The sequence below is a fragment of the Sciurus vulgaris genome (assembly GCF_902686455.1).
Source record: "Sciurus vulgaris genome assembly, chromosome: 9".
Taxonomy (NCBI): domain Eukaryota; kingdom Metazoa; phylum Chordata; class Mammalia; order Rodentia; family Sciuridae; genus Sciurus; species Sciurus vulgaris.
In genome coordinates this window covers 56,833,728-56,861,300 of record NC_136469.1, presented here as the reverse complement: position 1 = coordinate 56,861,300, position 27,573 = coordinate 56,833,728, and the positions used below count along the sequence as shown (strand labels likewise).

At 39.6% G+C, this 27,573-nt stretch overlaps 1 protein-coding gene across 3 annotated transcripts in view; it reads right to left on the bottom strand.

The window, feature by feature from the left end:
• The window catches only part of MANBA (mannosidase beta), a 120,344-nt gene that overhangs the window by 73,076 nt on the left and 19,695 nt on the right, over nt 1-27,573 (bottom strand). For all 3 annotated transcript variants that reach the window (XR_013766329.1, XM_079154683.1, XM_079154682.1), the window contains exons 5-7: nt 11,626-11,749; nt 6,887-7,062; nt 5,922-6,032 (exon numbers count right to left, since the gene is read on the bottom strand). Coding sequence is in view for 2 of the 3 variants with exons in the window: in XM_079154683.1 (XP_079010809.1) it covers nt 5,922-6,032; nt 6,887-7,062; nt 11,626-11,749 (411 nt within the window). In the remaining variant the exon portion in view is untranslated. The remainder of the gene's footprint in view (nt 1-5,921; nt 6,033-6,886; nt 7,063-11,625; nt 11,750-27,573) is intronic.

Here is a 27,573-nt window from a genome sequence, read left to right as displayed (position 1 = left end):
ATGTTAATTTCAAAAGCACACATTGATCCTAAAACTTGCAAAGATTTCTAATTCCTGTTTCATTCTAGTTTTTTTTTTTTTTTTTTTTTTTATCCATTCTAGTTTCTTTTATTGGGCAATCATGGAGTTAAGTTGTAGGGAGTCATAAGGGATAATTCAACCCAGCCTCAACCATCCTAGTCAAATTAAAAAATGGTCAGATATACCATTTGAAAGTTCCCACTGAAAATGAATATGGACTGTTTCTCAGTCATTCACATTAGTATCAACACCCTTGGTTATCAGAGCGTCTCTCCCATAGGTGACCTCAATCTCACACATTCCACTCTTAGGTCACTTCCTCTTCCACTGTATCCTACTATAGATGTATGAAAAAACAAAAGTCATCAGAAAACAAACTAAAGAACTATCAAGCATCTCCTTAGCTCTTCTTCAAATTAAATTATCTTACCCTTTATCCTTTCTTCCTTTAACACTTTTTCTCTTCTGAATCTTCCAAGAACAAAATACAAAATGACTAAAATATCCTAGGTAAGGTTTTACAGGCTAAATAAAATAGTACCTTAAGATTTCTATATGATTGTTAGAGCTAGCTTTTTGAAATCTTACAAAAGAAATACAGGGTATAATGATCAGGATTCTCCTTTAAAGTTTCCTCGTATCCATGTCCCCTGATAAGTCTATATTATAAAGGTTTGAAAAGCCTAAAGGTGAATAATTTAAATCATAAATTACATAAGCCTCCAAACCACTTTTTCTTGTCCCAAGGAGACCTTTTGGTTATATGAATTTATAAAAAAGAAAAGACTCCTACACAATATAGAATTATTTATTGCTCTTCTTCCATTTTAAAAATAAGAAGGTAATTTCAGAAACCATAGCATTATACCCACAAATCCAGAAAATAAGATAGAAACATACCGTATAGTTTTACTTCTGGACCCAACTTTCACCTCAAACTTTAAAGTATTGCTCAATGTGAGAGATTTAACTAGCAAGTGTACAAGCAGGGTAGGTAGAAGGCCTGGGAAACAGTTTCAAACCCAGTCACCCATTTAAAATGCCTTGCAAAACACCACTTACCAACTAGCCTAATGTGTTGCAATCCAAAATCAATAACCTTTCAGAGTAAAGGCATTCTGATTCTCAGAGAGTCAGTCTTCAACCTCAACTAGGCCTTCATGCTGCCTAACAATGCTACAATGTTGCCTCAGCTGTTTCTGACCTTTTTCTAGAATGACCATCTTAACCTTCATTTTCCTCAAATTTCCAACTTGCCCAAATTAAGCTCAGCAGATGGCATTACAACCTAGTTCCCAGGAGAAAAAAAAAAAGTTATTTGACTAGAATTCCCTAAACATTTTTGTCTCAGGCTCAGTTTTTCCTCTTACAACTGTGCAGAAAGAACAGTTTGCAAATCCAACACAAAGGAAATAGACTTCAGTGGTCCCAGACACCTTCAAAATTTCCCCCATCCTCAAGTTGCCTCCTTTCCTCTATATATGCTATTTTACCTGTACCCCTATTACAACCAAAGAACAGAGTCCCTTATCCCAAAGTGAACCCATCCATGAGTATAGTGGATGCCATCTCCTCTTGCCTGATCAAAGACTCTCTACTCTCTCCTGATTTTTAAACTATTTTCAGTCTTTTCCTCTTGCTGCTCCCTTCCATTCAGAATTTTGCAGTTGTTGCTTTTCATCCTTTAGTGGTATGCTTTTTAATGTTATAACAACTTCAGACTCATAGACAAGTTGCAACAATAGTACAAAGAACTCCTGCATACCCTTCACCCAGAGATCCCATTCAAGTTCATCAGTCATCCCAATAACATTAATTATAACAAAAAAATATCACACACCACACCTACTCATTATGCCTTTATGGTTTCTTTGCTTATGAAACAGTCCTCAGTCTTTCCTTGACATTACAGTAGATTGACAAGAAGTAGACTTAAAGAATTTTAGCAAATGGAAATGTTTTGGTGTTTCCCTATAATTAAATTCAGACTGTCTTGCTTTTGGAAGTACAAACAGAAGTAATGCTGTGTCCTTCGTGTGGCAGCTTACTGGATGGACACAATGTCACTTTGTTTCATTGGTGAAAATAATCTTAATTCATCAAGAAAGTATCAATTAGGTATCTCTATGTATTTTTTCTCCATTATAATTTTCTCCATTATAATTTGTTGAGAGATGCTTTGGGTCTATATAAATATATCATATTTCATATCACTTTTACACCCTAATTTTGGCATCTATTTACATTTCTTACATGAATTACTTATAACTACAGTGTTATCAAATGTCCAGTTCCACCATTTCTTCTGCATTTATTAGTTGACATTCTACCTTATGAAATGACTTTCTTTTCTTTCCCTCTCACTCATTTACTTATTTCTTTATAAAAGTGTACACTCAAGGATTTTCATTGTATTTAATGGGTTAAAATCTTTTACTATCATTATTTATTTTGATGCTCAAATTCTCCCAGATTTGGCCAGTAAGACCCTCATTACACTGGTCCTGTAACCTTTGGATGTGTCACATTCCTGAGTACCTCCTTACTTTCGGGCATAGTACGAGATTTCAGACTCCTCCCCCAGAATCAGACATTTCCCCAAAGGGCCCTTATACCTTTTACAAGACAGTGGTATTAGAAAACCAAGATATGGGAACAAGCTCTGTTCATTGCTTCTAGAAGAATGCCACTATTCCCAGGACCTCTGGGCAAGGGCTGGTGTGTGTGTGTGTGTGTGTGTGTGTGTGTGTGTGTGTGTGTGTGTGTGTGTGTAGAGTAAGCCTGGTCTTCTTTCTGAGGAATTTAACTCAAAGAACAGAATTGTCATCCATTCAGACACATACATGTACATCTACATTTATTTCTTTAGCCATACACAATGAAACACATGAGTTCACATTATTAGCTCCAATTCTAATCCATTCTGTGTACACCACCTTTCTCCATCTGTGAAAAGACTGTCTTTTTACTTCAATATGTTTCCTTAGTGCTCAGTCACCAGTTGGTATATAGCCAATCTCCTGAACCCCAACTGGCTACCATTACAATATGGATTGGGTGTGGTTCCCAGTCATACCTCTTAAAACAGTAGCCTATAATCACTGTCCCCATGGACCTCAACTCAGTCATTTCTTAGATCCATTGCAATTTGATTTCCATTCTGGTCAAGGTAACTGGTGATCTTCTTGCTGCCAAACCTAAAGGATCTTTCTCAATCTTTTCTAATTTGAACTCTCTTACAGCATTTGATACTCATTAACATTTCCTGCTTCTTAAAATATTTTCTCCCTCTGGTTTCTACAACTCCCTACTCAAATAGGTCAGCTCTACCTCTTTGATCATTCCTTCTTAGAATCTACTATGGGCTTTCCCCCCTTTCCTTCCTTACTGATTATTATCCCCTGGGATTCTGTCCTTTCTGTACAGTCTCTTAGGTAGTTCATCCCCTACCAAAGGATATAATTATCTATGTCCTGTTGGGGGGTTGGGGAAGTCTAGCTCAGTGGTAGAGTGCTTGCCTAGCAAGTCCTAGGTCCTAATAACAAAGAAAAAAATTTAAAAGCAGGTCCCTATATTCCATGAACTTATACATCTATATTGCTAATTCAGTACTAATTCTTAAGCTCCAGACCTGTATAATGAAACACCTATCAATTATTATTCCTTGGGGATCTCCACCTTGTCCCATCACCCAAACCTGCTTTTCTTTCTGAGTAATTTAACTTAAAGGACATAATTATTCTTCTTTCAATAAGAAGACCAAGCCAGCAACTGAAGAGCCAGTCTTAACTCCTTTTCTCCCACCCCATATCATCATACTTAATGAAGTTACCTCCAAAATCCTCTTCCAAATTTTATTCTTATTGATTCTGTAGAGCAAGCAATCATTATCTTGTACCTGATTTACCAGTAAAGTCTTCTAACTGGCCTCCTGCTCTTGCTAGTCTTCCAATCTAAGTGACACAATCTTTGTGAAACACAAATACGATCATTACTCAACCCCTTCCAAGAATCCCCACTGCCCTGGGGAAGCACTAGTTCCATTACACAGTTTACTAGGCTATGCATGGTCTTGCCCTAGCCTGCCTTAATGACATCATCTCTTGTCCTAAAACTTCAAGCTTAATAACAGTAGCACTGGAATTTCTTTCACTTCTACAAACACACAACACTCCTTTGAGTCTCTCTGCTCTCTGCTGTATTACAAATTCTGCTTATCCCTCAGGATCCAGATACTGTGGCCTCTAGGGATCTTCCCAGAATGCCCTGCTCTATGCTTCCACAGTACTCTAGTTCTCTAAAGTACTCCTCACCCTTTATTATAACCAGTTTTATCAGAGTCTCAAAGAGAAATGTCTTACTCCCAGTTCTACCACCAATACCTAGCATAGTAGCATAAACACAGTAGGTACCCTAAGTATTGACTCAATGAATGAGCCTCAGAAATAACAAACTCTACAGCAGCCACAGTAAAAGTACGCATTTCACACACATGTATGAATGTGGGGTGTGGGGCGATGTACCCTACCCTCTTCACTCCTGTTGCTGTGCAATTCAAAGGTTGACATCTTCACATATAATGAACAATTATGCAACCGTATTAGTTTGAATGAAATAGAATTGTTTACCACAAATTCAAGAAGGCAAAAGTCCTTCTTTCTCTGTAGCAAATTGGAATGACTCAATATTTTTTACATTTTCATGAAGATGACACACAATAAATCATTGTGTGAGAGAACACATGTCCTCAGCCAAGAGGGTTAGAATAAGAATGAATGGTCAAGGACATTCTTCTCAGTTATTCTCTGTAGGCATGCACACACAAAAACACACACTTCACACTGTTTCAGAAAATTACAGTATAACTCAATAGAATAAAAATAGAATATGAGCTTCTGAAGGACATATTCCAAATTGTGGATGGAATCTGGCCCACAGAAGTCATACCAAACATGAGAGGTGACACCAGAGGGCAACTCCGGACAACTGTAAATACCAAAGGTTGATGTTGCAGGAAAGGTGAAATCTATGAGCAGGATTAATACTGTTACCACGTGCTATACACTGTGACTGTTATAAGCCAGATCCAAGTTACCTCATTTTTATTCTGTAAGTCTTACATATAAGGAAAAGGCACTTGAAGTGTCCTAGACTTAAAAAATAATAAAGTGAAGTTCTTTCCAATTCTTAGCATTGTATCCTGAACTGGGCAAGTCTGAAAAATGAGAAAACTCCAGAAGTAGCATGTTATTTGGGAAAATGAAGTCAAATAGCAAAAGAAACAAATAGAAATTAAAATTTTTGGCTCTAAGGATTAGGAAATAGGAATAGGAAGAGTTAGGTAAGAAGTCCCATTTTTATATGAATCTTCTAGTAATACTTGAGCTTTAAAATTATACATATGTATTACTTGAAAATGAAGCAGAATTTAAAAGCACAGCAGGAGAAGAACTGGGGTGTAGCTCAGTAGTAATCACTTGCCTAGCACGTGTGAAGATCTGACTTCAATCCTCAGCACCATGGGGGGAGGTGGGATATAAAAGTGCCAAAAGAGATTACTATTGCCAAAATAATATGTAAAGTCTGATCCATTCAAAATATAAATTTAAATACATATACACAGAAGCTTCTGAATGCTGCTACTCTGGAAGAGTTGTAAGTTTTGCTGGTTTCTTCTTTTCCTCCAAAGCTCTATACTACTATTTTAACAAAAAAATATAATTTTTAAAAATATTTTTGGAGTTGTAGATGGACAGAATGCCTTCATTTGTTCATTTTTATGTGGTGTTAAGGATCAAACCCAGTGCCTCACACATGATAGGCAAGCACTCTGCCACTGAGCTACAGTCCTGGCCCAAGAAATATAATTTTACATAAAACATTTTAAAGTATTTACTTACCTTAGCTGATCTTTCAATAGTTAAATCTTTATCCAGTTTAAAAAGAATTTTCATGTTATACCCAGTCTGATTTCCATGTCCATGAGGCCACCAAGTTTCCACAGGAGTATTCTTTTAAGAAATAAGATAACAGCATTATATCAGTTTCTCATATAGTCAAGCACAGAAACTCTAGGTTCTATGCAATTTAAGTCTCCCTACCTATATCATGCTAAATCATACCAACCCACTGGTAGTATTTTAAAAACCAATGTGCTAGAAGGTCAGCACAGATTTAAACACCAAAAGGGAATGGAAAGAACAGAAAAACATGTATGTTCAGAAAAACAACCCTTCCTATCTCTCTCAAGCTGACACTTATCCTACATCCTTAACACTTAGACTTGGACTTTGAAGTTGACTGTTCTTTCAAGACCAGAACCGGGAAATCATGTGGAGTTCTTACTTTATCTAAATAGTTACTGAATGTGATTTTGCTCCATCCTTTTCAGTTCATAATTATCAATCAGAGGAACAGAAAAAGGGGGGAGGTAAAAATCCATCCTGCTCCTTCCAATGAAAAATCATGAGTTTAGAATTAGAATCTACATACAGAGTAAGCACCAGTATTCAAAATAATTAACACATAACAAAAATACTCACTGCACTGAAGTATAACTTGTAGAAAGTATTTTGTATTTAAGATACTGCAAATACTACAGGAAAAATCCAAATACAACTGTCTTGAGAGGAAAGATTGCCAAAGTCATCATATATTCTCCATTTTCTTAATTTTAAAATTCAAAAACAATCATTCCTTATACTCTCACAAAATTTATGAAAGTTTAAAAATAGAGGATACAATGAAAAAAATAAATGAAGGAAGTAGATTTTTTTTTTTTCATATTTAGACCCTTCTTTTTAACCATTTCTTGTGAACAGCTTTCACTTTCATCCAGGGCTGCTCAGGAAACACCTTCATTCACCTTCTTAATTTTCACAGACAGCTCAACAATCCTTGCCCCAGGTTGAAGTGTAATGTTGTTTGTCTGCTGTATTTTTAATTCAGGAATGGCTATGATTACTTGACCACCAACTGGAATTGGGCTGATGACATCAAAAAATGTCTGTATTTCAAGATTCCACACCTGGGTTCTTCTGACTAAAGTATAAAGAGAAAAAGAAAAAAAACCATATACAATATGCTAAGCATCATCCCTTCACCCTCAGGATTCACTGAAGATAAGACCAAAGCAGCTTCTACACCAATAAGTGTTCTGCAATACTATCATTTTTAAATATTCAGTAGAAATGTTATTTTGATCCATAGAGCTTAATTCTTCATTCTGAACAATAACCAAAATTTTGTATATTTTATATAGACTTCCACTCTTCCAGTAGTACATGAAAAGTTAAGCAATTTAGGTTCACAAAGAACAGTTTTAAATACCAGTAATTTTTCTCGTATTATGAGGTTACTTCTTTTTACTTGCTAATTTCAAAATGTATAATCCTATTTCTAGTTAAGTGGAGATCTATCTTATAAATTAGGACCCAAGTCTAGAATACAGTTTCCTATCATATCTCTCCTAGCGTCCACAAGTTACCATTTTCTAAAGGCAGAATTAATCCGTAGCATCTGTGAGATGGAACTGTTGGATGGCAAACAGATACTGGCTGCCTTTGTTCCACTTTTGCTCAAAGTCTGCAACAACCCTGGCCTCTATGGCAACCCAGACCTCTCTGCAGCTGCTTCACTTGCCCTTGGCAAGTTCTGCATGATCAGTGCTACTTTCTGTGACTCCCAGCTTCGTCTTCTGTTCACCATGCTAGAAAAGTCTTCGCTCCCCATTGTTCGGTCTAATCTCATGATTGCTACTGGGGATCTGGCCATCCGTTTTCCCAACTTGGTGGATCCCTGGACACCTCATCTGTATGCTCGCCTCAGGGACCCAGCTCCACAAGTGCGGAAGACAGCAGGGCTGGTGATGACCCACTTGATCCTAAAGGACATGGTAAAAGTGAAGGGGCAGGTGAGCGAGATGGCTGTGCTGCTCATCGACCCTGAGCCTCAGATCGCTGCCTTAGCCAAGAACTTCTTCAATGAGCTTTCTCACAAGGGCAACGCCATCTATAATCTCCTTCCAGATATCATCAGCCGCCTGTCAGACCCCGAGGGTGGGGTGGAGGAAGAGTGTTTTCACACCATCATGAAGCAGCTCCTCTCCTACATCACCAAGGACAAGCAGACCGAGAGCTTGGTGGAGAAGCTATGTCAGCGGTTCCGCACAGCCCGAACTGAGCGACAGTACCGGGACCTGGCCTACTGCATGTCACAGCTGCCCCTCACAGAGCGAGGTCTCCGCAAGATGCTCGACAATTTTGACTGCTTTGGAGATAAACTGTCAGATGAGTCCATCTTCGGAGCTCTTTTGTCTGTTGTAGGCAAATTGCGAAGAGGGGCCAAACCTGAGGGCAAGGCTATAATAGATGAATTCGAGCAGAAGCTTCGGGCCTGTCACACCAGAGGATTAAATAGAATAGAGGAGCTTGAGATTGGCCAAGGAGGTAGCCAGAGAGCCCCATCAGCCAGGAAACAATCTTCTGTCCCTAGGCATCAGCCTTTGGCCTCTGCCTCTGCAGACAATGACTTTGTCACACCTAAGCCTCGCCGTACTACCCGTCAACTTCCAAAAACTCAGCAGCACACTTGGAAGAAGAAACCCAAGGTTGTCTTCTCAAGCGATGAGTCCAGCGAGGAAGAGCTTTCAGCAGAGATGACAGAAGATGAGACACCCAAGAAAACAACCCCACTCCGCAGAGCATCCACTCTTAGGCACAGATCTTAGGAAGTCATCTTGCCTCTTCTCATCCCTGCTGTGCAGGGTATCCTGTGGGATGATCTTGAATTCTGGTTCTCTTATCCCTGTATAATATTTGTTTGCCTGTCACCTTGTTTTTTTAAATACATATATGATCTTCAAAATGCAATACATTTCTCTTAAACTAGTCTGCCTGAACTAGGTTGAGCTGCTTTCATTTTGCAATAATGTTTGCCAGTCTCCTGTTTTCTAATGAATAAATGCTTTTATATACTTTAAAAAAAAAAAAAAAAAAAAGAATATCTACTATTCCCAGCTCTCCTAAATGGATGCAAGAAAATTTCAAGAGGAGACGGTGCAAGATAATTTCCAAAGTACTGGGGGTGAGGGTTGGGAAGAAGGATTGTCACATTATTCAGAATCCCCTGTAGAGCTCATTTTTCCTAATTACATCAAGCTTGGCATTCTCTCCTCATCCTGACACTCCAGGTCCAAATAAGACAGGAACTCCTTACCAAAGCAGGAGGACAGGCAAGGCTGGCCTGCCCTCTCTACAACTTGAGGCCCTCCTGGCCTGAAGGCTGAGAGATGCCCTTGCAGAGATCCTGGGCCCCTGAATAGATAGGGTTTATAGTTTGTTCATATGACCTCAATCAGGAAGTCAACCCAGAGGATGGCAGGGAATGTGGATCTGGCCACTGACTCATTTTAAGTTTTTCCAAGAGCCAATTCAGTGAGGTTCTTGTAAGGAAGGGAAGGAGGAAGGAAGGGAGGGTAGGGATGGGGAATGGAGGGAGGAAGGTAGAGCACCATGTGCCCAACTGATAGGAATTTGCAGAAAGGCTAGGCAGGTTCACAGCCCAGATTAATGTGTGTTGTTCATTCACAGATCAGTAAGACATCTCTCGTTTGTGTCCAATACATTAGACTTTTAAATCCTTCAAAGAATACTAGCTATTTTGTTCCTATCCTGTCTTCTTTGTAAAGATATGACTGGGAAAAGGAAGGAAAGGGGAGAAAAACTGCTTTATTCCATCATCTAGAAGAAAAAATACATATGAGACATAGAAATTAGAAAAACAAGAAGATGGCATTGAGGTACCTTAATACGAGTATGTCAATAAGCACCAGGAAGACATAGTGTCAAACTACATCTTAAGCATTGCTTTAATTGATTTTAATAAATCCACAAATGTCAATGTCTTCGTCTAGTTGTATGATGTCTAGCTTGAAGGAAAACTGGAATCTTCCGCATTTAAACTCTCACTAAGTTGTACTGGTACATCTAGTTTACAAACAAATAGAAAGATCCACAGAAAGGCAGAGGTGGAAAAATTCTGTCCTAGTCACTTTACAGATGAGGTTTTGGAGGCCCTGAGTGCAGTCCTAACTCAAAGACTCCTAAGCTACAGGAGAGAATGGGACCAGGCTTCCCGAGTGCAGTGCTCACTGCTGCCTTCCACAAACCCCTAATGGGAGCACCTTTCAAAAAGAATGACGCCAGCAGGTATACACTGACAGAAATCTGTATATGAATGATAAGGAAAAATGAAAGCAAAGGGAACCTGCCCTTCAGAATCCAAGTCCAAATAGCAAATAAGTACATTCCAAGTGAAACAAAGCATTTGGGGGAATTATAACAATAAAACATTACCCTCTTAATGAGGGTCCTTTTTTTAAAAAGTGAGGAAGACTGGAGTCTAGGAACACAGAGAATGTGTCTGACCCTCTACTAACCATATAATTAAGTGGTGCCTCAGCTCCTCCACTCCTCAAAATACCATCCTTGCAACCTAAACTACTGACAAGAGTGCAAAAACAGTTACGTGAGCATTTCTGTCAAACAAGTGAAAGATTCCTTGAATAATTACTATCTGTAAACCTTGACAGGCACTATATATTACAACCTAATCCAAAAAGGCAAAAATGCTGTCTCTAACTCTGAAAATATACTTACAGAAACAAAAATACATCCAAAGGTCACAGTTAAGAACACCAGATGGCATCTGGGGGGTTAAGGACTAGCAGGGAAATGGAAATTCAGAGGCAGGGAATGTTCAGGTCGGCATGGGAAAAATCTGCAAACGTCTGCTTATGTAAGATGAAAAAGATGCTTCATCTCATTGGAGGAAAAAGCTATTCAAAGACAGCTGCCTTGATTAGCTTCGCCCTGCTGGGCTCCTGCGGCTCCTCCTTTGCCCGCTCCTTCTTCCTACATCTTTAATAGGAAACAAAAAGCTACAGGGAAAAGATAGTCCTGTGCATTTAAAGAAATAGTAATGACACCACACCAAACTGACCAAGTTACAGAATGTATAAATTCAAACATAAGCTATTTTCCTGAACTCCTTCTAGTATTAGAGGGCAAACAGAAGCAGTTGCTTTTCAAAGAGCTAACAGTTGAATTGGCCAGAAAGGCAGGCACACAGCTAGCTACAACAGCTGTTTTATCCCCCTTCACCAAACAGCAAGATCTCCTTGCCCGCTTAGCAGGACAAAATCCCTGAAAATGAAATCAAGGAGATAATATACAGTGACAAAAAATTGGTCTAGTGACTACAGCAAACCAAGAATATGACACTGAAAGTGACCTTAGGGACAGCAAAAAGGAGTACAAGCTAGCACACCCAATCCTTCCAACAAAGAAGACATAGCTTAGGAGGCATTGGAGATGCTCTTCATTTTTTTCCTTCCTTTTTTTGCAAAATATGCTACCTGCCTGCTTGATATTGTCAATTTTTCTGACAAGTCAGTTTGTATCGACTTCTTACATTTATAAATTGGCTGTGCCCAGTGTTTTTTAAAAAAATTAAGTCTGAAAAATATATATTCAAATGACAAACTCAATATTTATAACATGGAGGAGAAGACACAAAAGCAAGAAATTACAATTCTTAACTTACCATACATTGGGACAAATGTGAAGTCATTCAGATGACAAATATTATAGGCTTCAATTCTAACATCTTTCCAGATTCCCTGGGTAGGAAAGGAAGGCCCCCAGTCCCAACTAAAGGAACACTGTTCCTGTGATTTAAAGGGGAAAAAAAGAAGATACATTCTGGTTACTGTAAAATCTAAACATTATGAAAAACATTTTCCTTTAAAATATTATAAAAGTATATGCATATCAATTTGCTAAAGCTGCCATAACAAAATACCACAGACTAAGTGGTTTTATCAAATGAAATTCATCTTCTCACAGTTGTGAAAGCCAAAAGCCCAAGATCAAGGTGTCAGGTTTAGTTTCTTATGAGGTCTCTCTCCCCTAACCACCTTCTCGATGTATCCTCACATAGTCTTTTTCTATGCTTAAGCATCCCTGATGACTCTCTCTGTTGTCCAAATTTCTTCTTCTTACAACATAAGTCATATTAGATTAGGGGCCATTCTAGCCACTTCATTTTAACTTAATCGCCTCTTTAAAAATTTCATCTCCAAATACAGTTATATTCTGAGGTACTGGGGGTTAGGAATTCAACATGTAAATTGAGGGGGCACAATTCAGTCCATAACAATGTGTGTGGGGGGGGGGCACGCGCGCGTGCACGCACATGTGTAAGTGGACACACACAATTTCTCTGCAGCAGCCCACAATTTTCCTCTTCTGATGTCTGTACCCTTGTATAATCCCTTCCCTCTCAAAAAACACTTCCAACCAAGAGAATATAGCAGGGCTGGGGTTGTGGATCAGTGGTAGAATGCTTGCTTAGCGAGGCACTGGGTTTGATCCTCAGTACCGCATAAAAATAAATAAATAAAATAAAGGTATTGTGTCCATCTACCACTAAAAACCTTTTTGTGTGTGTGTGTGTGTGGTGCTAGGGATGGAACCCAGGGCCTTGGGCTTGCAAGGCAAGCACTCTACTGACTGAGCCATCTCCCCAGCCCTAACATTTTTTTAAATGCATATAGCAGAGGTGATATAATATTCACAATTAGGTTATAAAAAACTGAGCCTTTTGTGCTGAGCTCTTTTGGTCAAGGAAAAAAGTCAGTGGTCATATCAGGAAACAGCTCTGTGGAGAGACCCATGTGAGTGCTGGGAATCCAATCTGAGACCTGCCAATAACCATGATGAGCCTCGCCCCCATCAAGGCTTGAGATGCCTACAGCCTAGCTAGGTGGCAGCTTGACTACAATCTCAGGAGAGACTTTAAGCCAGAGGCAACCTGCCACCAGGGTCAGGTTCCTAGTAAACGTAAACTGTGATAACGAATGTTTTAAGATGAAAAATTCTGGTGTAATTTGTTGCACAGAATAGATAACTATTACAATAATCAATACACCAACCTATGTAACATAATTTTAACTGCTAAATTTATTTAGCAGAAATTTTTCTAACATAAAATCCACCTATTAAGAGTTGTACATTTGGGGTTGCGGTTGTGGGGGCTCAGTGGTGGAGCACACTTGCCTAGTATGTGTCAGGCACTGGGTTTGATTCTCAGCACCACATATAAATAAATGAATAAAATAAAGGTCTATCAACATCTAAAAAATATTAAAAAAAAAAAAAGAATTGTACATGTATTCTTCAAAGGATCTACACTGAGGCAACACCACAGTTACCTTTTATAAATGCCTTCAAAAGATCTCTGGACATAACCACTTTATTAAGTGTAATAACTATAAAGAATAAGTAATGATATTGAAAGATTAAAAACAAGGCTGGGCACAGTGGCTCATGCCTGTAATCCCAGTGGCTCAGGAGGCTGAGACAGGAGAATCTCAAATTCAAAGCCAGCCTCAGCAACTCAGCGAGACCCTGTCTCTACATAAAACACAAAAAAGGGTTGAGGATGTGGCTCAGTGATTAAGCACCCCGGGGTTCAATCACCCGGACCAAAAAGAAAAAAAAGATAAAAACAAAATGAACAGTTTAAAAGAAATTCTAGTTAGACACATAGAACCCTATCTCCTTAAGTGTAAATTCAGAAGTCATTGTTTCTGAACACAGAGCCCTAAATTGATCAGTCCAAATTTTAGATGTAGACACAGGAGGCCAAGACAAATATCTCATTTGATCTTATCAGCTTGGCTATCTATCTCTCCCATTATGACACTCAATTTCCATATTACAAAGTTATAAAGGTTCCTATAGAAAAGTAAAAAAATGGTTCTCGTAATAAAACCTTTTCCAGAGAATTTTTGTAATTTCTACTTTTTTAAATAATCTTTTTTACTATTTGTTTGTTTGTTTGTTTTTGTGGTGCTGGGGATGGAACCCAGGATCTTGCATATGCTGGGTCTTACACTGAGCTATATCCCAAACCCTAATTTCTGCTTCATAAAAGAAAAAAATTATTTTAAAAACAGTTAATTAAAAGGTGAGAGCTTTTGAAAAGGAACAAGCAGCTGAGGAAACACTAAGAACCTTCTAAGTGGAGGCGTTTGCAGAACAGAGCCTAAGGGTTTGGCCAAACTTCTTGTTTAAGGATTATGTCCTTACCTCTGTATTTAAGACAAAGGTAAGTTTGTGTCCATCACAGATAAAAACAAAGAACTAAAACATATCTGCATCTATCTAAATTCACAACTTATGTATCAGATTTTCAAATTTGAAATGAAAACCAACTTGGGGATATATATTTGAGAGTTTGTAAGTCTATGTGTATAATTTTTTCACTGGCAATAGGGAGGAGGAGGTGAGCCAAACAGTCAACATCTTATCAGACTAATAGTCTTATAGTCTTATTTTCCCCCTTGAGACCTTCAAGTCACCCTTATTCACTTAACTTTTTCCAATGGGAGTTTTCACTGGGATACATAAATGTATAACATGAACACAGCCTTCTGCTTAAAATGTCCACAGAGAAGTAAAAAATGCAGGCATCAAGTTAACAACAACAAGCATAATGAGTTTTAAAAAGGAAAAAGGAAAACTTCTGCCAGAAGTTGCAGAGTGGGGGATTGAAAGTGCCCAGAAACCACTCAGGACGTGGGAACTCATGCAAGAGATTTTATTAAGCGGACAGGCAGAGTGTCTTCCTGCAGGGTGTGAGAGAGAGAGAGAGAGGAAGAGAGAGAGAGAGAGAGAGAGAGAGAGAGAGAGAGCGCTTGCATGCAAGAGTGAGGAGGAGAGAGAATGAAAGCCAGGAGGAGAGAGAAAGCATGGAGAGGGAGCTATTCTTAAGTAGTAGAATTTCATGGGCTAATAACAATGGACCAATGGCTGGCCAGGAAGTTCGTGGGCTAACAGGGATCAAGACAAGTGTCCTTGGATAACAAATTAACTTTTATTTGGAGACCTGAAAGGTGAGTGCCTTTTATCTCTGGTGATTAGGAGAAAGGGAAGTAGAAGCATTCCTTTGAGAAGGAAAACCTTGTGCAGACGTGGAAGTCAACATGATATATTCCAGGAGACAAAGAGACAGCAATGGAAATTGATGGGGAAAAGACTAGAGAAGTAGGTTCAGGTCACAGAGCTGAGAAGTACGAACTTTGGCCTAAAGACAAGGCGATCTGTGGACAAGTTTTAAGAAGAAGAGTGTTGTGATCATTTTTTTCTGAAAAGGATATTCTAAATGCTCTGTGAACAACCAATAAGAAGAAGGCAAGTGAGACTGCAGGGATATCAGTTAAGTGACCAGGACAGTATTTCATGTGAGAAATGACTGAATTCGAGACCAAGTAATAGAAATGGAGCATGCCTAGATTTGAAGAGCTATTGAAAAAAGTAGGGGGCGATCCAAGATGGTGGACTAGAGGGTGACTGCATCTCCAGTCGCTCCAGAACCCAGGATTCAAGAAGGGGAGGCATTGAGAGACTCGGACTAAAATAGAACCACGGGGTGAGTCTCCCTCACCCGGTGAAGCTCGGCCCAGGCGGCTAGCCCAGATTCGGGCGGCTCATTAGAATAGGGCAGGGCAGCTAGAGTCTCCCCCAGGCAGCCCTAAGCACTCCAGCGGTGGGCTCCTCCCACAGGGCCAGATTCTCCGGCTTCTCAGAGCAGGTCCCCCAGTGAGAGGCTTTCTGCACAGAACCAGCTCCAAGTCCCTGAGCCAGCATGCGGCGAGCACAGGCCTGCCCGCAGGTTGCTTCAGAGACCAGGACACGGCAACCAGGGTCCCCAGGCAGCCCGGCTCCCTCCGGCGGGAAGCACCTTTCTAGGCTAGCTTCTTGGAGCAGACCACCCAGTGAGAGCCTTTCTACACAGAGCCAGCCACAAGTCCCCAAGCCAGTGGAGACCTCCGACCCGCAAGCAGCCTCTGGGACCAGGGCAGGGCAGCCAGAGACCTCTCCAGGTCTCTCTCCCTGGAACCAGTAGTGGGCCAGGGGCAGCTTTCTTCGGAAGCACTGCATTATCAAGTTACTCCAAGACTTCAGGCTACTGAAGGCTGGGAGGTGATACACTGGAAATCTACAGGGACACTATAAGCCAATAGAGGAAATCTGCAATATCACAGAGTCCCACTGACATCAGACCAATATGAGAAAACAAGGGAAGAAAATGTCCGAAACAAAACTAGATACTATATCAATAAAACCCAATGACAGCACAGCAGAAGAAATGTCAGAAAGGGAGTTCAGAATGTACATAATTAAAACAATCAGAGAAGCAAACGAGGAGATGAAAGAGCAAATGCAGGCATTGAAGGAGGAGATGAAAGAGCAAATGCAGGCATTAAATGATTGCACCAATCAACAGTTAAAAGAGCAAATATGGGAAGCAAGAGATCATTTCAATAAAGAGTTAGAAATACTGAAAAAAAAAAACAGAAATCCTTGAAATGAAGGAAACAATAAACCAAGTTAAAAACTCCATAGAAAGCATAACCAATAGGATAGAACACCTGGAAGACAGAACCTCAGATAGTGAAGACAAAATATTTAATCTTGAAAACAAAGTTGACCAAACAGAGAAGATGGTAGGAAATCATGAACAGAATCTACAAGAATTATGGGATATCATAAAAAGGCAAATTTAAGAATTATTGGGATTGAGGAAGGCTTAGAGAAACAAACCAAAGGAATGAACAATCTATTCAATGAAATAATATCAGAAAATTTCCCAAATCTGAAGAATGAAATGGAAAATCAAGTTCAAGAGGCTTATAGGACTCCAAATATACAAAATTACAACAGACCCACACCAAGGCACATTATAATGAAAATACCTAATATACAAAATAAAGACAGAATTTTAAAGGCCGCAAGAGAAAAGAATCAAATTACATTCAGGGGGAAACCAATAAGAATATCAGCAAATTTTTTTCAATCCAGACCCTAAAAGCTAGAAGGGCCTGGAACAACATTTACCAAACCCTGAAAGAAAACAGATGCCAACCAAGAATCTTATACCCAGCAAAACTTACTTTCAGATTTGACGATGAGATAAGATCCTTCCATAATAAACAAAAGCTAAAGGAATTTACAAAAAGAAAGCTGGCATTACAGAACATTCTCAGCAAAATATTCCATGAGGAAGAGATGAAAAACAACGATGCAAATCCGCAATGGGAGGAACTAGCCTAAAGGAATAGCCAAATAAAGGAGAAACCAAATCATGTCAAAAAACAAAAATGAAGTTTTTCAAGATGGCAGATTAGACAGTGGCTGCATTTCATGTTGCTCCAGGACTCAGGATTCAAAAGAGGAGAAATTGAGAGACTTGGGACCAACTCAAAGCAGCCGGGTGACTCTCTCCCATTGGGGAGGCGTACCGGATGGGGCGGTAGTCCCGGAACGCAGGGAACTTTGTGAAGTAGAGCTGCCTGGCGAGACACCCCTCCCCCCACTGGAACAGTGAACTCGGACAACTGGGAGTATCGTAGAGGAGGCTGCTCAGCACAGCACTTGGACTCAGAGCAACCACTGGGGCTCCGGGCAGCGGCCCAGAGGAGGGGCTGCAAGGAGAGCTGTTTGGACTCAGAGCGACCACCCCTGAACACTGGGGCCTGCCCAGAGGAGGAGGAGGAGGAGGAGGAGGAGGAGGAGGAGGAGGAGCAGCGCAGCAAGGCTGTTGTACTCGGAGCAACTGCACCAGAGCTACAGGCGGTTGCCAGAGGAGGAGCTGCTCGGCGAGCTGTTTGGACTCAGAGCAACCACTCCTGCACACCAGGGCCTGCCCGGAGGAGGAGGAGGACAAGCGTGGCCGCTTGGATTCGGAGTGACTATACCAGAGCTACGGGCGGTTGCCAGAGAGGAGCTGCGTGGCGAGCTATCTGGACTCAAAGCGACCTTTCCTGAACACCGGGGCCGGCCCGGAGGAGGAAGAGGAGGAGGAGCGCGGCAGGTCGCTTGGGCTCACAGTGACTGCGTTGGAATCCAGGCGGCTGCTCAGAGGAGGAGGCGAGTGGTGAGTTGTTTGGACTCAAAGCGACCGCTCCTGAACACCGGGCGGCTGCCCGGAGGAGGTGTGCAGCGGGTCACGTGGACTCAGAGCAACGCAGAGCAACTCAGAGTGACCGCTCCTGAACACCCAGGGGGCTACCTGGAGGAGGAGGAGGAACGGGGTGGGTCACTTGGACTCGGAGTGACTGCCCAGGGCTACAGGCGGTTGGCGGGAGGAGGAGGCACGCAGTTACTTGCATGGACTCCTAGTGACCGCAATGGAACACCGGGTGGCTGTCTGGAGGAATAGGCGTGCGGCGGGTTGCTGGGACTTGGAGCAATTGTACGGGGCTCCAGGTGGCTGCTCAGAGAAGGGGACGCATAGCCAGGCGATTAGAACGGGGTCCCAGGACCTAGGAGGCTTCTTGGTGGAAGAGCCGCACAGAGACACACTTAGGGGCGGAGCGAAGGTTCCAGGACTGCGGGCAGATTCTCTGAGGAGGGGCAGCCTAAGGAGATTCATCTGAGAAGGGTGAGGCTCCCAGGCCCAGGAGGTAGGGCCGGGCCCCTGGGAACTATGCAGAGGAAGGCAGCCCAGCCCAGGCGGTAGCTGTAAATTGAGGGGAACCTCTAGGAGGGGAACTGACCAACGAGACCTCCCCACCGGGTGAGTCTTCCCTGCCGGGTGAGGTTTCCCCACAAGGACGGTAAAACTAGAGACTCAGGCAAAAACAGGCCTTGCCTCAGCCCGCAGCCTAGTTCCCCTTTGGATGACCATTGGTCAACAAGTGGAAGCACCTCTGCCCACTAGCAGGGAATATACCCCACCTGAAGGCCACCACCCCTAGAGAGGCAGCTTCCTTGTGGAGCACCGCATTATTAACTTCCTCCAAGACTTCAGCCTACTGAAGGCTAAGAGGGGATATACTAGAAATCTTCAGGGTCATTATAAGTCAATACAAGAAATCTGCAATATCTCAGAGGTCCACTGATACATGAACAATATGAGAAAACAAGGGAAGAAAATGCCCCCCAAAAATCTAGATGTTACATCAATAAAACCCAATGACAGCATGGCAGAAGAAATGACAGAAAAGGAGTTCAGAATGTACATAATTAAAATGATCAGAGAAGCAAACGATGAGATGAAAGAACAAATGCAGGCATTGAAGGAGGAGATGAAAGAGCAAATGCAGGCATTGAATGGTCGCACCAATCAACAGTTAAAAGAGCAAATACAGGAAGCAAAAGATCATTTCAATAAAGAGTTAGAGATAATGAAAAAAAAACCAAACAGAAATCCTTGACATGAAGGAAACAATAAACCAAATTAAGAACTCCATAGAAAGCATATCCAATAGGATAGAACACCTGGAAGCAAGAACCTCAGACATTGAAGACAAAATATTTAATCTTGAAAACAAAGTTAAACAAACAGAGAAGATGGTAAGAAATCATGAACAGAATCTACAAGAACTATGGAATATCATGAAAAGGCCAAATTTAAGAATTATTGGGATTGAGGAAGGCTTAGAGAAAAAAACCAAAGGAATGAACAATCTATTCAATGAAATACTATCAGAAAATTTCCCAAATCTGAAGAATGAAATGGAAAATCAAGTTCAAGAGGCTTATAGGATGCGAAATACACAAAATTACAACAGATCCACACCAAGGCACATTATAATGAAAATACCTAACATACAAAATAAAGACAGAATTTTAAAGGCTGTGAGAGAAAAGAACCAAATTACATTCAGGGGAAAACCAATATGGATATCAGCAGATTTTTCAATCTAGCCCGTAAAAGCTAGAAGGGCCTGGAACAACATTTTTCAAGCTCTGAAAGAAAATGGATGCCAACCAAGAACCTTATACCCAGCAAAAATCACCTTCAAATTTGACGATAAAATAAAATCCTTCTATGATAAGCAAAAGCTAAAAAATTTACAAAAAGAAAGCCAAAATTACAGAACACTGTCAGCAAAATATTCCATGAGATTCAGATGAAAAACAAAGAAGCAAATCAGCAAAGGGAGGAATTATCCTAAAGGAATTGTCAAAAAAAGGAGGAACCAAGTGTGTCGAATAAATAAATAAATAAAATTTTAAAAATGCACCAAATGACCGGGAAACCAAATCGTATCTCAATAATAACTCTGAATGTTAATGGCCTGAATTCATCAATCAAAAGACATAGACTGCAGATTGGATTAAAAAGAAAGATCCAACAATATGTTGCCTGCAAGAGACTCACCTCATAGAAAAAGATACCCATAGATTAAAGGTGAAAGGATGGGGAAAAACATACCATGCGCATGGACTCAGCAAAAAAGCTGGAGTATACATCCTCATTTCAGATAATGTGGACTTCAAGCCAAAGTTAGTCAGAAGGGATAAAGAAGGACATTTCATACTGCTTAAGGGAAGCATAAATCAGCAAGATATAACAATCATAAACATCTATGCCCCAAACAGTGGCTCATCCATGTATGTCAAACAAATCCTTCTCAATTTCAGAAACCAAATAGACCATAACACAATAATCCTAGGTGATTTTAACACGCCTCTCTCACCACTGGACAGACCTTCAAAACAAAAAATTGAACAAAGAAACATAGATCTCAATAACACAATCAATAATTTAGACTTAACGGACATTTATAGACTATACCATCCAACCAAGAGCGAATAAAATTTCTTCTCAGCAGCACATGGATCCTTCTCTAAAATAGACCATATATATGCCACAAAGCTAATGTTAGCAAATACAAGAGGATACAGATACTACCTTGTATTCTATCAGATCATAATGGATTGAAGTTAGAAATAAATGAAAGAGTAAAAAACAAAAACTATTCCAACATCTGGAGATTAAACAATATGCTGTTATATGATGAATAGATAACAGAAGATATTAGGAAGGAAATTAAAAATTTCTTAGAGGTAAATGAGAACAAAGAAACATCATATCAAAATCTCTGGGACACTATGAAAGCAGTACTTAGAGGGAAATTTATTTCATGGAGCGCATTTAATAAAGAAGTAAAACTCAACAAATAAACGACCTAATGCTACAGCTCAAAGCCCTAGAAAAAGAAGAACAGAACAGCACCAAAAGTAGTAGAACAGGAAATAGTTAAAATCAGAGCCGAAATCAATGAAATTGAAACAAAAGAAACAATTGGAAAAATTAACAAAATAAATAGTTGGTTCTTTGAAAAACTAAACAAAATTGATAAACCCTTAGCCACACTAACAAAGAGAAAGAGGGAGAAAACTCAAATTACTAAAATTCGGAATGAACAAGGAAATATCACAACAGACATGAGTGAAATACAAAACATAATTAGAAGCAATTTTGAAAATCTATTGTCCAACAAAACAGAAAACCTTGAAGACATCAACAAGTTTCTAGAGACATATGAATTACCTAAACTGAACGAGGAGGACATACACAACTTAAATAAATCAATTTTAAGCAATGAAATAGAAGAGGTCATCAAAAGCCTACCAACAAAGAAAAGTCCGGGACCAGATGGGTTCTCAGCCGAGTTCTACAAAATTTTTAAAGAAGAGCTCATTCCAATACTTCTCAAAGTATTCCATAAAATAGAAGAGGAGGGAACGCTCCCAAACTCATTCTATGAAGCCAATATCACCCTGATACCTAAACTAGACAGAGACACATCAAGGAAAGAAAATTTCAGACCAATATCCTTAATGAACATCGATGCAAAAACTCTCAACAAAATTTTAGCAAATCGCATACAAAAACATATTAAAGATAGTGTATCATGATCAAGTGGGTTTCATCCCAGGGATGCAAGGTTGGTTCAACATCAGGAAATCAATAAATGTCATTCACCATATCAATAGACTTAAAGTCAAGAATCACATGATTATTTCAATCGATGCAGAAAAAGCATTTGATAAAATACAGCACCCCTTCATGCTCAAAACACTAGAAAAAATAGGGATAGTGGGAACTTTCCTAAAAATTGTAAAGGCCATCTATGCTAACCCCAAGGCTAATATCATTCTAAATGGTGAAAAACTGAAAACATTCCCCCTAAAAACTGGAAAAAGGCAGGGATGCCCTCCTTCACCACTTCTATTCAATATTGTCCTTGAGACTCTAGCCAGAGCAATTAGACAAACCAAAGAAATTAAAGGGATACGAATTGGAAAAGAAGAACTCAAACTATCCCTATTTGCTGATGATATGATTATATACTTAGAGGAACCAGGAATTTCCACCAGAAAACTTTTAGAACTCATAAGTGAATTCAGTAAAGTAGTGGAATATAAGATCAATGCACATAAATCTAAAGCATTTTTATACATAAGTGATGAATCCTTGGAAAGAATAATCAGGAAAATTACCCCATTCACAACAGCCTCGAAAAAAATAAAATACTTGGGAATCATTCTCACAAAAGAGGTGAAAGACCTCTACAATGAGAACTACAGTACATTAAAGAAAGAAATTAAAGAAAACCTTCGAAGATGGAAAGATCTCCCATGTTCTTGGATAGGTAAAATTAATATTGTCAAAATGACCATACTACCTACAGTGCTATACAGATTCAATGTAATTTCAATTAAAATCTCAATGACGTACCTTACAGAAATAGAGCAAGCAATTATGAAATTCATCTGGAAGAATAAGAAACCCAGAAGAGCTAAAGCAATCCTTAGCAGGAAGAGTGAAACAGGGGGTATCGCAATACCAGATCTTCAACTCTACTACAAAGCAATAGTAACAAAAACGGCATGGTATTGGTACCACAATAGAAAGGTAGATCAATGGTACAGAATAGAGGACATGGATACAAACCCAAATAAATACAATTTTCTCATACTAGACAAAGGGGCCAAAAATATGCAATGGAGAAAAGATAGCCTCTTCAACAAATGGTGCTGGGAAAACTGGAAAACCACATGCAACAGAATGAAACTAAACCCATATCTCTCACCATGCACAAAACTCAACTCACAATGGATTAAGGACCTCGGAAACAGACCAGAAACCCTGCAAATTATAGAAGGAAAAGTAGGTCCAGATCTTCAACACGTCGGCTTAGGACCAGACTTCCTTAACAGGACTCCCATAGCACAAGAAATAAAAGCAAGAATCAATAACTGGGATAGATTCAAACTAAAAAGTTTCTCTCAGCAAAGGAAACTATCAGCAATGAGAAGAAAGAGCCAACAGAGTGGGAGAAAATCTTTGTCAATCATACTTCCGATAGAGCACTAATCTCCAGAATCTATAAAGAACTCAAAAAACTCTACACCAAGAATGCAAATAATCCAATGGACAAATGGGCTAAGGAAATGAATAGACACTTCACAGAAGAAGAGGTACAAGCAATCAACAAACATATGGAAAAATGTTCAACATCTCTAGTAATAAGAGAAATGCAAATCAAAATCACCCTAAGATTCCATCTCACCCCAATTACAATGGCGATTATCAAGAACACAAGCAACAACAGGTGGTGGCGAGGATTTGGGGAAAAAGGTACACTCATACATTGCTGGTAGGGCTGCAAATTAGTGCAGCCACTCTGGAAAGCAGTGTGGAGATTCCTTAGAAAACTTGGAATGGAACCACCATTTGACCCAGCTATCCCACTCCTTGGCCTATACCCAAAGGACTTAAAATCAGCATACTACAGAGATACAACCACATCAATGTTCATAGCTGCTCAATTCACAATAGCCAGATTGTGGAACCAACCTGGATGACCTTCAATTGATGAATGGATAAAGAAACTGTGGTATATATATACAATGGAATATTACTCAGCCATAAAGAATGATAAAATTATGGCATTTGCAGGCAAATGGATGAAATTGGAGAATATCATGCTAAGTGAAATAAGCCAATCTCAAAAAGCCAAAGGAGAAATGATATCGCTAATAAGTGGAGGACTACACATAATGGGGGGGAGGGAAGGGTTAGTGTTAGGGTTAGAGTTAGGGTTAGGGAGGCGGGCAAGTATGGAGGAAGGAAGGACTGTATAGAGGGTAAAGAGGGGTGGGAGGGGTGGGGGGAAGGGAAAAAATAACAGAATGAATCAAACAACATTACTCTATGTAAATTTATGATTACACAAATGGTATGCCTTTGCGCCATGTACAGACAGAGAAACAACATGTATCCCATTTGTTTACAATAAAAAAAAAAAAATACAGCATCCCTTCATGCTCAAAACACTAGAAAAAATAGGTTTAGTGGGAACATTCCTTAACATTGTAAAGGCCATCTACACTAAGCCCATGGCCAATATCATTCTAAATGGTGAAAAACTGAAAGCATTCCCCCTAAAAACTGGAACAAGGCAGGGATGTCCTCTTTCACCACTTCTATTCAACATCGTTCTTGAGACTCTAGCCAGAGCAATTAGACAAACCAAAGAAATTAAAGGGATACGAATTGGAAAAGAAGAACTCAAACTATCCCTGTTCGCTGATGACATGATTAAATATTTAGAGGAACCTGGAAATTCCACCAGAAAACTCTTAGAACTCATCAGTGAATTCAGTAAAGTAGCAGGTTACAAGATCAATGCTCATAAATCCAACGCATTTTTATACATAAGTGATGAATCTTCAGAAAGAGAAATTAGGAAAACTACCCCATTCACAACAGCCTCGAAAAAAATAAAATACTTGGCAATCAATCTCACAAAAGAGGTGAAAGACCTCTACAATGAGAACTACAGAACACTAAAGAAAGAAATTAAAGAACACCTTAGAAGATGGAAAGATCTCCCATGTTCTTGGATAGGCCGAATTAATATTGTCAAAATGGCCATACTACCTAAAGTGCTATACAGATTCAATGCAATTCCAATTAAAATCCCAATGATGTATCTTACAGAAATAGAGCAAGCAATCATGAAATTCATCTGGAAGAATAAGAAACCCAGAATTGCTAAAGCAATCCTTAGCAGGAAGAGTGAAGCAGGGGGTATCGCAATACCAGATCTTCAACTCTACTACAAAGCAATAGTAACAAAAACGTCATGGTATTGGTACCAAAATAGACAGGTAGATCAATGGTACAGAATAGAGGACATGGACACAAAGCCAAATAAATACAATTTTCTTATACTAGACAAAGGGGACAAAAATATGCAATGGAGAAAAGATAGCCTCTTCAACAAATAGTGCTGGGAAAACTGGAAAACCATAAGCAACAGAATGAAATTAAACCCCTATCTCTCACCCTGCACAAAACTCAACTCAAAATGGATTAAGGACCTCGGAATCAGACCAGAGACCCTGCATCTTATAGAAGAAAAAGTAGGTCCAAACCTTCAACTTGTTGGCTTAGGATCAGACTTCCTTAACAGGACTCCCATAGCACAAGAAATAAAAGCAAGAATCAACAACTGGGATAGATTCAAACTAAAGAGCTTTCTCTCAACAAAGGAAACTATCAGTAATGTGAAGAGAGAGCCTACAGAGTGTGAGAATATCTTTGCCACTCATACTTCAGATAGAGCGCTAATTTCCAGAATCTATAAGGAACTCAAAAAACTCTACACCAAGAATAGAAATAATCCAATCCACAAATGGGCTAAGGAAATGAACAGATACTTCACAGAAGAAGAGGTACAAGCAATCAACAGATATATGAAAAAATGTTCAACATCTCTAGTAATAAGAGAAATGCAAATCAAAACCACCCTAAGATTTCATCTCACCCCAATTAGAATGGCGATTATCAAGAACACAAGCAACAATAGGTGTTGGCGAGGATGTGGGGAAAAAGGTACACTCATACATTGCTGGTGGGGTTGCAAATTAGTGCAGCCACTCTGGAAAGCAGTATGGAGATTCCTCAGAAAGCTTGGAATGGAACCACCATTTGACCCAGCTATCCCACTCCTTGGCCTATACCCAAAGGACTTAAAATCAGCATACTACAGAGATACAGCCACATCAATGTTCATAGCTGCTCAATTCACAATAGCCAGACTGTGGAACCAACCTAGATGCCCTTCAGTTGATGAATGGATAAAGAAACTGTGGCATATATACACAATGGAATATTACTCTGCCATGAAGAATGATAAAATTATGGCATTTGCAGGCAAATGGATGAAATTGGAGAATATCATGTTAAGTGAGATAAGCCAATCTCAAAAAAGTAAAGGACGAATGATCTTGCTGATAAGCGGATGAGGACATATAATGAGGGGGTAGGAGGGGTTAGCGTTAGAGTTAGGGTTAGGGATAAGGAGGGTTGTAAGAATGGAGGAAGGAAGAACTGTATAGAGGGAAAAGAGGGGTGGGAGGGGTGTGGGGGAAGAGGGAAAAATAACAGAATGAATCAAACAATATTACCCTTTGTAAATTTATGATTTTTAATAAAAAGAAAGAAAGAAAGAAAAAAGTAACATTCACATCATCAAAAAGATTTAGTAATGAGTTGGAGGAGGAAATAAAGAGAGAAGGGAAACCAAGAAAACTCTTGAATTTCTGGCTTCATCAACTGTTGCAGGTAGTATCATTCAGTAAAACAGGAAACACAGGAAAAAGGATTTAGATCACAAGTGCTGTGTTGGATATACTGAGTTTTAAAGTCCCTGCGAGTCAGGCAAATGACAGTGACAAACAGAACTTGAGTGTAAGGTCTGCAATTGAAGAGACATGGAGCTGAAGATACAATATTGGGAGTTACTGGCAAGTTCATTAGCTAGTTGTTGTTATTATTGTGTTTAATTTTTATTTTTTAAGTCAATTGGGTATTAAATAAATGAAAGTAAATAAGATAGTCTAAAGAAGGTATGAAATTAGAGAAGTATCTATAACAGAAAGAGATTTGAATAATGTAACTTTTTTTTTTCTTTTTTGTACTAGGGATTGAACTCAGGTGCCCTCACCGGTCCACATCCCCAGCCCTATTTTGAATTTTATTTAGAGACAGAGTCTCACTGAGTTGCTTAGTGTCGTGGTTTTGCTTAGCCTGGCTTTGAACTCTCAATCCTCCTGCCTCAGCCTCCCAAGCTGCTGAGATTACAGGCATAAGCCAGTGTGCCTGGCTTGAATAATGTGACTTTTAAGAGAAGAGACTTAGAAGAAATAGAATGCAGGCTGGCAACAAAGAGAATGGTGTCAAACACTGGTAAGAATTTGACACCTCCGACTTTTCCGTTACTTAAACAATGGAAAATACGGAGGCCACCATCTAAACTGAGCAGAGGAGGAAGCAAAGATGAGAAGGGATTTGTCTTGGTGTGGAGAAAGTGGTCCAACAACTGGTGAAGGAGAATTAAGATTTTCCTCTAAAAGCCCAGTGTCACACAGAATCCAATGCAATCACACACTAGTATAAATTCAAGTCCTCTAGACTGACTCAAACAAAAACAATCACCTTGGTGGCTTTTATTATCTTTCTTTAGATTTTTATGAGAAACTAGTAGTAAAATATGAGAACATGTCAGCATATATACTATATATACATATATGTGTACATATAACATATATATATATAATATTTGCTGAAGGTTGCCAGTCCCAAGAATTACTAATAAAGTTTCATATTTGGTTAAAA